The sequence below is a fragment of the Falco cherrug genome, chromosome 6 (assembly GCF_023634085.1).
Source record: "Falco cherrug isolate bFalChe1 chromosome 6, bFalChe1.pri, whole genome shotgun sequence".
NCBI classification, from domain to species: Eukaryota; Metazoa; Chordata; class Aves; order Falconiformes; family Falconidae; genus Falco; species Falco cherrug.
This window is the reverse complement of record NC_073702.1, coordinates 25,350,807-25,362,935: the sequence shown is the minus strand read 5'-3', so window position 1 is coordinate 25,362,935 and position 12,129 is coordinate 25,350,807. Positions and strand designations below refer to the sequence as shown.

At 37.4% G+C, this 12,129-nt stretch overlaps 1 protein-coding gene across 3 annotated transcripts in view; it reads right to left on the bottom strand.

The window, feature by feature from the left end:
• Positions 1-12,129, bottom strand: part of TRAPPC12 (trafficking protein particle complex subunit 12) — a 61,784-nt gene that overhangs the window by 27,088 nt on the left and 22,567 nt on the right. For all 3 annotated transcript variants that reach the window (XM_055713863.1, XM_055713864.1, XM_055713865.1), the window contains exon 6: positions 1,919-2,031. In XM_055713863.1, the coding sequence (XP_055569838.1) occupies positions 1,919-2,031 (113 nt within the window). The remainder of the gene's footprint in view (positions 1-1,918; positions 2,032-12,129) is intronic.

The following is a 12,129-nucleotide window of genomic DNA, read 5'->3' as shown; positions in this document are numbered from 1 at the left end:
CTAGGCTATGAGCAATTGATGGAGTAAGAACATGAGTAAACGAACCTGTTCTTCAAGAACTTAGCGGGCAGGCAGACATGAATATATTAATTTTTAAATCTCCTTTATTTCTATTTCATGTTCTCCAGCACACCCAGTTTCTCTTATTTAAACAAATAATCAGCCTAGCTCACGTTCAAACAAAATCTTCTATTATAGTTTAAAAGCTTTCTTGGCAGACTCTATATGCTCTAAGGATACGCACTTCATGGAAAAGAGAGCAGACAGAGCTACCTCAAGGTTGTAGGTGAGTTAAAGGTCTTGTATTAAAGACCTTGTAAAGAAGGGGCGGGGGGAGTAAATTTCCTCTTCTTTCAGTCCTCTATTGACCAATAACTCTAATCTGTGGAGAACCATAGCTGATCACACTATAACTGAGATTATGGCCATTTCAATAAAGTTAGCCAGATGGCTGATGAATGCCCTGCTCAGAAGTCACTTCCTCATTCAAATTCATACAATTTTCTCTCTCCATTACAGGATAAAGGATCTTAGAAACGAGTTAAGTTCACGGAATCTAGCGGCACCTTCATGACTAAGGGGAGACGATGCAGCACTTAATACCAGATCACATAAGAACAAGGTATGAAACAGATGATCTGCTGCAGACCAGGGCAGGCAAATACCAGTAGAAGTACTGTGAAATCCTGCAACAGAGGAGTATGGCAGTTCCTGGAAGAAAAAGATTATTTCCAATTGAGGACGACTGCTCATAAAGGACAAGGCTGGAGAGAACAGCCTGCCAGTAATATTATTAGATGACATGATCATGAACAGGTGACATCATTTGTGAGGTGCTAAAAAGCAGCACTTCTTGGCCAAACTAAGTATGTCTCTCAACTGTTTGGAAACAGTGTCCAATTCTTTCCAACTCCATAACAAATGCCACATTCATCTCTTATTACCTAACTCTTTCACCTTTTTCCATCATAATACAAATAACTAGGTTTTTTTACTTTAAACATTTGGTTGTTTACTGTTACTGTGCTAGAAGCAAGCTGATTTTATATAGGTAAGGTCATTACAGCTATACAATTGGCAATTATCAAATCCCTTCAGTTATCCAGGTTATTTTCAGGAGTAAATAGGAAACTTCTAAGGAATACTGAAAATAAAAATTAATCACATATATTTATCCTATATAGGCTTTGAACTTTGAAATGTCACAGATAAAACAACAATGCTGTATTTCTTCATAATCACTGTTGCATTAGACTACTTGGGAAAGATTTCTGTAAAAAACATTTGAGGATGAATGCTTAACAGTTAGGGTGTTGGGTTTAGTGGATAAGGTTAGTGCTCACAACACCATCACTCCAATTTCAGCACTGACAAATCCCATCTTGTAATTCTGGCCATGACTTTGTATTATAGCACTTGACAAAAGAAAACAAAACCCCCAAAACAGACTCAGCAGGTTGTATTTATATTCGCAAATGACTGTTGTTCCCAAACTGAGCTCTTCAAATTATTTCTGAAGGATCAAGAGCATCAACAACTATGTTCTGAGCTAGCTGGACACAGCTGAGTGAGGGAAGAAAGCTCACCTACTTGCCCTCAAACACATCTGCTTACTGTCCTTAGCGTCCCCTGGCAAATGCACGAAAGTGAGAGAACTAGACTGTCCACCGTTCTACTCATTTTACCAGAGCTACCACAGAGGAGAAGAGAAACGGATAAAACTTAAAATGGAAGAGGTGCTTAATTATTTCTATTAGTGAGTTCTTTATTTGTATCAAGATCGAGTAAAAAATATAATCGTTGAAACAATGTTTATTGTTTATTTTATTTTTCATATCATTATCATAGTGTTATTATAGGATAATACAATGTATTTCTTAAAACATTAAGAAACGTTAGTGCATAGAGAAGCTGTTACCTTGGCGCAGATCATCTTCATACTATGCAGTCTGTCAAGTGATTCCTGAGGATTACCTAGGTACTGAGGAAGTTCGGCGTATAAAATCCGCATGGAAAAAGGAACCATAGAACCTAGAAACATAATTAATTGTATTAGATGTGTTTGCGATAATGATCAGTTTGTGATTTGCCTACATTACACAAGGTATTTCTCACTAGAGTGCATGACACAAAGTCCATTTTATGTTACTATCTATTTCTTCTCCTGAGGAAACGTGTGAAAGATGAGAAAACGGCAAACTACTCAGCTAAAACACATTGCAAAATGTTTTAAAAAGATAAACACATATGGAACCATAACCTGGAAGGCACGAAAAAAGTGCACCTTACTCAAATTTTCAAAAACAATTTGTGCATGGAAGTACAATGTTTCACTGAAGATTTTAATAAACTAATTAAAATGAAGGATTGAAAAAATGGTATTTACTGAAGTTGCAGCTACAAGACTGTTCCTAATGTTTCGTAACTATGCATATTTTACAATCAGTGCAGATAAAATAACATGAAACTATTGGCCTTAAAAGTATGCTTGTGAAAAAGTTGTATGACCAGGGCATGCAAAACCACTTCTCTGTAATTCTTTTCCAAATAAAGCTGATATGAAGGGCCCCTACATTACCAAAAAGTAAGAAAAGAAACCAAACTGAGTCAAAAGGAGTAAAAAATAAAAAACAGCATAATGAAAAACAAAAGTAATAATACTTACAAATAAGACACATTAAACCTAAAAATATATCAATTCCTCCGGGAAATTAAAGTATATTACAAAATGTTTTGTTTCTTTTTTCTGTTAATATCTATAGGTTTGTGTAAAGGTCTGAGTCCATTATGCTGAGCACAGACCATTCCCATTGCTCTAAAGATGACACTTGGTCCAAGTTTTACTTCATTAATGCCAGATCTCCCACAGAAGAGTTACTAAATAAGACTATTCCATGAGACTGACTCTTCATAAAGATGGTGTATTTTGTGTATTTTCTGGTTTATTAAAAACATCAAAGAACAGAGGAAGAAATTTAAGCAGTATTTGTGGAGAAAAAAGCCTTCCTTTTCACATTAGTTTACTATTATTATTATTGTTGTTGTTGTTGCTACCTTATTTACCAAAGACCCAAACCTCTAACTTTACAAGCATCCTGGCTGACTTCAAGGGCAGATTCAGGAGCTTTAGGGAAGCCCAACGTCTGCAACATCTTGCTTTCAGATAACTGCATATCCTGATACACAGACAATAATACTGAACATAAACTAAATGCTACTATTAAAAACAAATCAGAGCTAGCATAATGGGAAACAGGCCTTGCAAAATACTGTGCTACAGTTCCAGTATTTTAATATAATATATTTGCTTACTTTAGATATATTCTAAGGGGATTTCCTGCTCAAGTCACCTCTTGCCTCATCTTTTCTCAAAAAATAGGACTCGGGAGCTTTTCAGAAAGATTTTTGCACCTGTTGTATGTCAAAAAGGTAAATGCTATATACAATGAGTCACTGCCTCTAGACATTTTTTTAAAGGTTGACAAAATTTTAATCACAAAATTCACTAATTATGACCTTCAGAGTAACCCACTTACATTTACATAAATTCTCTTTTGCTGATGCTAACTATTCCCTATGGAATGCTGTGTTCCCGTAATGGATGTACATGAGTTTCATGCATCATCATATGTGGAATAAAGATTAAGAAAACAAAAATGCCTTTGAAATTCTATTAAGTGTAAAAGGTTATTCAACCAGTAACAAAAGATGTGAAATACTTTATGTATATATCCTGACTAGTACCTAGCACGAGGCAAGTGAAGATACACAAAGCGTGGGGGGTGAACAATAACGCAAAAGCAGGCAAAAATAATTTAGTCATAAATTCTGTGCCAGAGCACCACAGAAAAATTGCTTTGTAGACACTGCAAACTTAAGAACTGCACCGCAAACTTCTGAAGCAAATGTGACCTACAAGTGGCTTCATCTCTACCACCCCTCTGGTGACCAAGTTCTAACCCCACCATCCAACAGCACTCCTGCCAAAAAAAGGAGTGCCTAAAACCAGCTAGTTTGGTACTGTTCTTTCAGAGAAAGTAGTTGTCCTGGTTCTGAATGGGATAGAATCAATTTTCTTCTTAGCAGCTGGTACAGTGCTGCACTTTGAATTCAGCATGAAAATAATGTTGATAACACATTGATGTTTTAGCTGTTGCTAAGCAGTGCTTACTCTAAATCAAGGACTTTTCAGTTCCCCATGCTCCGAGCAGACGCACAAGAAGCAGGGAGAAAGAAGAGCCAGGACAGCTGACCCGAACTAGCCAAAGGGATATTCCATCATTCTCAGTATATAAACTGGGGGAAGTTGGCTGGGGCTGGCTGATTGCTGGTCAGGGACTGACTGGGTCAGTGGGTGGTGAGCAGCTGTGTTGCGCATCACTTTGCTTTTTTCCCCTTGGGTTTTATTCCTCTCTCCCTCTCTTCATTACAATTATTATTATTATTATTACTTTATTTCAATTACTAAAATGTTCTCATCTCAACCTAGAGGTTTTACCTTTTTCCGATTCTCCTCCCCATCCTACCAGGGTGGGATCAAGCAAGCAGCTGCATGGCACTTAGTTACTGGCTGGGTTAAACCATGAGTCTTAATTCACTACTAATACACAAACTATGCACCTACTACTGCGCTCAACAGGATTTCTGAGGCAAAGGTAAAAAAGGGAAAAGTCCTGATCATCAGTAAAGCTTTGGGAAAATCTCAGGTACAAAATGAAAGGAATCTAAAGTTTTCACAACATTTTTCGTTAATGACTGTGTTCTAGCATTTTCAACTCTGAACGAGTTTGTATCATTACATTCTCTTGTCAAATGCAGCAAAAGGTCAACTCAATAAATACTTATACAGAAAATCTGAAATGGTAACAGAACAGCTCAACATACAGATAGATGGGTAGTTAATGGAGTGCAGTGGAAATGTTTCACATTATCAATTTTTATAGAATGTATATAATTTTTTGTAAAACTTTTTAGGATTGCATACTTGGTAAAGTATTGATCTTACATATTGGTGAGTGAAGCCACACTATTATGATTCATGCAAGGGGAAGGAATAACCCATTACCAATCTACATTATCAGAAGTGGTGTCAGAGTATGTCAGAATGATGAATGCGACTCCAGGCCAACTGAGACTCCATAAGAATCTGATTTATTTCCTATCACAACTAAGGACTCAGCAGTAATAGGCATTCAAAACTATATTACTTCAAAATGTACTTTATTAATGTATTATTTCTCAACCACTTAGTACTTCGTTCATAGCATGTGACCAAAAAGCATTCCAGTGGGATCCTTAGTAGGTACATCAAGGGTGATGACAGATCTCTCAAACAAAATCAGAAGGAAGCTGGCCCATGGTACAGTCAGTGTAATGACTTTTCAAACCATGATGTATATTACTATTTCACACAGGAGCTAAAACTCTATCATCTCTTTCTTCTCTTTCTTTTTGAAACTCCTGACATAACTAGTACCCTGCAAGAAATTTTACTGTAAGCACCCAGCAAACTCATCCAGTGAATTTCTATTACTTACTGCTTATTAAACAGACTGCGAACTTCATTTAAAATCTGAGAAACACCAACTGTTTCTGCCTTCTTCCTCAGCTTACTTGTAATCCTTCTAAATAGCAGACTTAATTTTTATTTTTTTTCAGACAGACAAAACTGTATGTATGCTCTCACATAAGCGTGTTAACTGGGGAAAACAGAAAAGAAATAAGCTTTTACCACTGGTAAGGTTATCTTACCACTCCATGTAAACAGTACTTTGTAACTTCAAGTCAAATCAGACAAGCAAATTGCTCATGATAAAACCCACAGCATTTATGCAAGCCACTCATTCACATGTATTCTGTAAATACTCGTGTTTATAAAAAAGAGACTCGAAGATTTCTAGTTAAGTACATTTCCAAGATGTGTTCCTGTCCCCAGGTAAGCTTCTTTTTAGTTAAATGACATGAGGTATAAATAATATATCTAATTCAGCTCCTACATTGATAAACTCTTTTTCTGGTTTAAAAAAATGACCATAAATTTACTTTAGATTTAGTAAAGCTTTCTATTAGTTCAGCTTATATAAAGTGCTAATACAACTTATACACACTTCTCAGGAAGAAACACATGGCAGTAGAAAATGCATGTGAAGATATTTAATTGCCAAAATAACCCTTTAACTACTGGTTAACAGTTGTGTAAAAACTGACACTACCACCTCCACTGAGTCCTCTATTACTGCATTGTCACCAGCATCCAAAATCTTTAATTTTCTCCACCTAAGAAAATGGAACCTTTGAACTCTGAACTTGTCTGAAACAAAAATATCAGGAAAGAGCCTGAAAGAAGCAACAAGTTACTAAAAATCCTTTCACAGGGTGGATGGTTATGAACCTTTGTTCTCACAGGACTCAGCAAGGTGACCTGTGTGCATACCATGGTGGAAGAGAACATTGTGAGCATAATGGGTTTGAAACACAGCCCAGCAGAGCTCCATGGAGCGAACGGGAGATGAAAAAGGCAAAGGCAGTCTGTCATATGAGTCCCATGAACCTTCATCAAAGCCACATCAGAGCAAAAAAATAAAGAGAATCACAGAAAGTGATGTCATGGAATAGTTAATTCTGAGCTAAGAATTTTGGTCTAAACAACAGCCTGTGGATTTGCTGTTCTATGACATCACCATATCATGTTGCATCGAAGGCTTGTAATCCAGCCTTTTTCTGCTGAAAAAACAACAGTGCAGAGAAGTTAATTCCTGTTGCTCAAAAATACATGACAGAAAAAGAAACTGCACACAAATCTACAAAAACACAGCTTCCACTCTATCTTGCAAGACACGGAAGTTTAGCTTTCTGATAAGTATTCCTTAACATTTTAATATGAAGCTGGTGACAAATAAAAAGGAGTGAAGAGTTAAAAAAGGCATGTCAGATTTTAGAAAATACTGGAATTTTCATTTTACATTGTCTAGGTTAGCAAGAAAGCAGTTGGGAAGAGGTAAATTATATTTGTTGATGACACTAGCCGATCAATACTAATAGAGTTATGAAGCTCTGAAAGGCAGGTTGTAGAATTCAGAATAAAAAATTTTATTAAAAAACAGATTGACAGCAGGGAAAAAAACCCCTATACCTTCCTCAATAAAAACAGTTACATTACGGGGAAAAAAAACCCCAAGAAAGTAAGATTGACTACATTAATACTATAACTGTAACAGAAATACATGTGCTTGTTAGATTAAGAATATTATATTGTCTGAAAGGTTTCACCTACTTGTTTACTGTTAGGCCACATATTTAAGGCACACATGTAACACATTTCTTTTTAATAGGTTCCTATACAAGTAGGCATTTTTATTCCTGTGAAATCCCACTAGGAATAATTTTATATAAACACTGGATTTTGACATGCGCTGCCTTTTGACAAAACTATTTGGAATCAAACCCATATCCTCTATTGTATTTCACTCACTACTGAATTTAACAAGGCAACAGGTCAAGGAATATTCAAAACAAGCCAGCACATCCTGTAATTAAAATGTTTACTTAAAAGCACAGGAGAACGGATTTTGCTCTCCATGGTTCAGATTTCTAAAGAAGTAATGCCCTCTTACACAGCAAAACCATGTCAACTAAGCTTAGATGATTTCAACAAAAGGCGATACCCTACAATTACTACTATGTATTGAAATTTAATTTTTAAGTCTTATTCTAGCTTGATGATTTACAGTTGACCTCTGCTGCTTCTTTTTAGAGGCTTCATAATTTATCTATAAAAACTTCATAATGGAAAAATGGTTTAATTTTAAGACTATTCTTTTCAGAGCTATCACTTTTAAATACAGTGAGGGAATTTTTTCAAAGAGTATGTTTTTTGATTGTCACTTTGGGATGAACTAATCTTATTCATGTATATATTATCAGCATACAAAAGGCAAAACCAAAAAGTGAAAAAAGGCCTGCTGAAAGGAAAATGGATACTCCAAAAGCATGGTAACAGATGGAATAAATAGTAAGATCAGGTAGAATTTTCCAAGACCACAGATTTCCATTTCTATTTCTTTATGAACAGCTGCACATTTTCATAACTGTCATAACATAAACATCACCTCATGTCAATCAAATTCAAACTGCAGCCCTCATCTGCAGCCCTTTTAGATCAGTAAAAAGAGGATTCCAATGGCTAGCCATTTTATCTTTGGATTTTCTTATTGCAAAATCAGTAAGCAGAAATGCTTTCTCATCTGCCTTCTACAGCTTATTCAACAAATCTTAAATACCAAAAAACATCAGTACGGCAAATTAGAAATTACTGAAAGTATAAAGTGGGATCTTCTAACAGTAAAAAAAAAAAACCAAACCAACCAAACAAACAAAAAAACCAACAAAGAAACAAGCCCTTCCTTCATTGGGTAAAAGGGAAATACTGAAAATCCAGTTTCAGAAAGATACTCTGCTTCACACATACCTATACACAGAGATGCATATCCTTTCATTTATATGGACACACACTCTTTTACATACTTCTAATCCAGCATATTTGAATAAATTATAAGGAGATTTTTAGGAATAATGATGTTGTAACTTTGAATCATAGTCTCACTGACTGTCAATTAAAAGTACACTTAAAAAGTTTCCAAGCTTTTGTTTATTACTTTCATTCAGGAGACACTGAAGAAGAGGTAGGAAACTAAATGTTTGTAACCACTGAAAAAAAATGTTGAAAATTTTATCTGAAATTGCATGTTTCCATCCTCCTTACAATTTAATTGGACATGACTTAAGAATATTCTTAATTAAGATCTGGTTTGGAAAGGTTTCAAAAATACTTTTTCAATAAGTTATTTGCACTGAAGCAAGGAAAACATAAAAACATAAAAGAAAAGAATGCAGAAAAACCTTGCAACAATTTCCCTACCACAAAGAGATCACTGTAAATCTTACTGATAACTGTAGTACGGCAGAATTTAGAAATTAGTTACTCATTCACTTTTAAGAAATACTATATAAAGCTGGTACTGTTTACATTGAGACTACACAGCCTTGGGAAAGAAAGCACAATTAAATATTTTAGCAGCACTCTACCCCCGGAAAAGTATACATACATTTCTTAACTAAAATATCTGTATTACTTCAGAAAAAATGTATATGCATGTCTGACTGTTCTGAATAGCCAGCTGGAGCCACAACACTTGAGTGATATCCATTCAAGTCGTACTAGCTGATTTCATAGGTAGAAGGTATCTCTGAAGCAACAGAAGAACAAATAGTGAATGTAAGAGTCAACAGAGATGTACACAGTACTGAAATAAAATAACTGGAAAACCAGTTTCTTTAGAGGCTTTAGTATGTTTGTTACTGTCAACATGAGCTTGCACGAAGAACTCTTCTGAGCACCTGCCAAGACTGAAGCAGTCTGACATGAGAGTATAAGTTCAGGCACAGCAACTGAGAAAGCCAGTACCACATGTAACAATGACTGGAATCTTTTTTATCTTCTGTTTTCCTGCAAAATTTATTAATAGATAAGAGTACTGTACACACTACAATTTCATTAGTTTGTGCATTTCTTCTTTTATCTCTTGTTTTTACCTTGATTAATAACTTCTGCCTCCCCACGCACCACAATTATTTTTCTTTTTTCCCCCCACACCACTTCCCAATCTGCTACAGTTCTCCCACTAACCAAAAGCTGATGAGGATGAAAAAAAAAAAAAGGGGGGGTATTTATAGCATCATCTAAAATTGTGCTGAGGAAAAAGGAAAGGAATCTTCAGCAAGGCTGCCTGCTACTAGCATGGCCAAGTCAGAGAGAAGAAAGGAAGACAATAAACTCAACGTCGCCAAACGTCACTGTTGAGGCATCACTATGTTTACTGGGAAAGCACATAGAGGATAATTTCCCCAATCCACGCCTGTCCTTCCTTATGGCACAGGCCGACACTCAGAAGCAGGACCAAGCTTAAGAGAGCAGTAGATCTTGGAACTGTACATAGTCCTCCCTACTGCACAACAGTCCAGATGTCTGTAAAACGCCTCTTCCAGGTATTAGAGAAAAATTATGGATGAGTACACAGTGTCTCTGCATCAACGGACATATGACAAATTTTCTATTACATCTTTTGCTACTTTATAAGCTTATTAAATGTAATAATAATATTATTGATTTATTACATTTAACCTTAGACATCAGCACTGAAAAGTGGTTTACAACATGGATTGGAATGACAGTTCTAGACCATGTATGATAGGATTCCTTTATGGTGATCTGAATTTCAAAACAGAATAAAAGAAACCAATCAAGAGCACTGCTTGAGTAAATAAGGACACATAAAAATGAACCCTCAGTATTTTTTGTATCAATTCCTTCATTTATTTCTGTTAAAACTTCAACTATAGCGGGTATTAGTGAAGTCATAAAAGCAGTATACACCTAATGAAATATGCTAAAATAATAGTTGTGATGTCTAGACTCATACTACTTTGAGAGAAATATATATATTTTTTATATATATAAAATTACATAAAATATATGTGTTTTTTTTAACTGTCACTCTCCATCTGAAAGCATTGGCCTATTGCAGCACATACTAGTGTATCCCTACGGTTGCAGCACAGCCACATGTACAAAAATCCTTGTGCTAGAATTAGTAACAGAGTTCATGAGAAGGTGTGCAGTACAAGATCAGTTTCTAGAGCACAAATAACTAAATACTTAGCAGTACGTTCCTTATTTAGGCACTTTCCACCAGACAACAGGAGACAGACCTTCTCTAACATGAAATCAAACAGACCCAACTTTGCTAGGAAGTAAAGAAAGGGGACGTCACTGGCAACTCCGCTCCAAGAGGAACAGAGGGCCCAATATGCTGAGCGGCCCCAACCCACAGGGAAGGCTGCTGCCTCCTGGGGCTCGGGTAAGGGATGTCACTAGAGAACTCCCCTGCCTGGTACAGCCCTCTGATCACCATCCATTACTGGTCTTCCAAGTGGGCAATGATGAAATCCACATGACAAGAAATCTGAGGGCACTCAAGAGACCTCAGAGGCTTGGGGCAACTGGTTAAGGGATCAGGAGCACACGCAGAAGTTTTCTTCTGTCCTGCCAGTTGCAGGGAACGACAGGACGCTTACTCAGAAAGTCACACAGATCAGTATCTGGCTCCAGGTCTGGTGTCAATGGCTAAATTTAGTTTTTCTTGATCACAGTTCAATTTACAAGGCAGCAAGCCTGCTGGCTACAGATGGGGTTCACCTGTGCCAAAGGTGGGAAAAGGATCCTAGGCCAGGGGTTAGCAGTGCTCATCGAGAGAGCTTTAAATGAGATCCAAAGGGGAAAGAGAATAAACCCAAGCTTGTTAGAGATGAGCCTTGGGGGCAGCATGCCAGGGTTGGAGGAGAGATCAACAGCACAGCTGAGGTGTGTCTTGCCAGTGCCCAAAGCGCAGGCAACAAACGGGAGGAGCTGGAAGCCATCGTGCAGCAGGAAGACTATGGCATGAATGCTATCACGGAAACGGTGGGATAATTCGTATGACTGAAGTGCTGCAACGGATGGCTACAAACCCTTCCGAAGAGATAGGCTACGAAGGAGAGGTGGTGGGGTAACCCTTAACGTCAGGGAGCGTTTTGACTGCCTAGAGCTGAATGATGGTGACAACAGGGTTGAGTGTTTATGGGTAAGAATCAGCGGGAGGGCCAACAAGGCAGATATCCTGGTGGAAGTCTGTTATAGACAGCCCAAACAGGATGAAGAGACAGATGAAATATTCTACAGGCAACTTGGAGGAGTCACAAGATCGGAGTCATAAGATCACTAGCCATTCTCTTGCGAGGGACTTCAACTTAGCAGATGTCTGCTGGAAACAGAACACAGCAGAGAGGAAACAGTGTAGGAGGTTCCTGCAGTGTGTGGAAGACAACTTGCTGACACAGCTGGTCAGTGAGGCAGCCAGGGGAGATGCCCCACTGGACCTGCTGTTTACAAACTGGGAAGGACTGGTAGGTGATGTGGTGGTCAGAGGCAGTCTCCGGCACAACAATCATCAGATGACAGAGTTTTTAATTCTCAGAGAAGTAAGGAAGGGGGTCAGCAGAACCACTGCCTTGGACTTCCAGAGGGCCGACTTT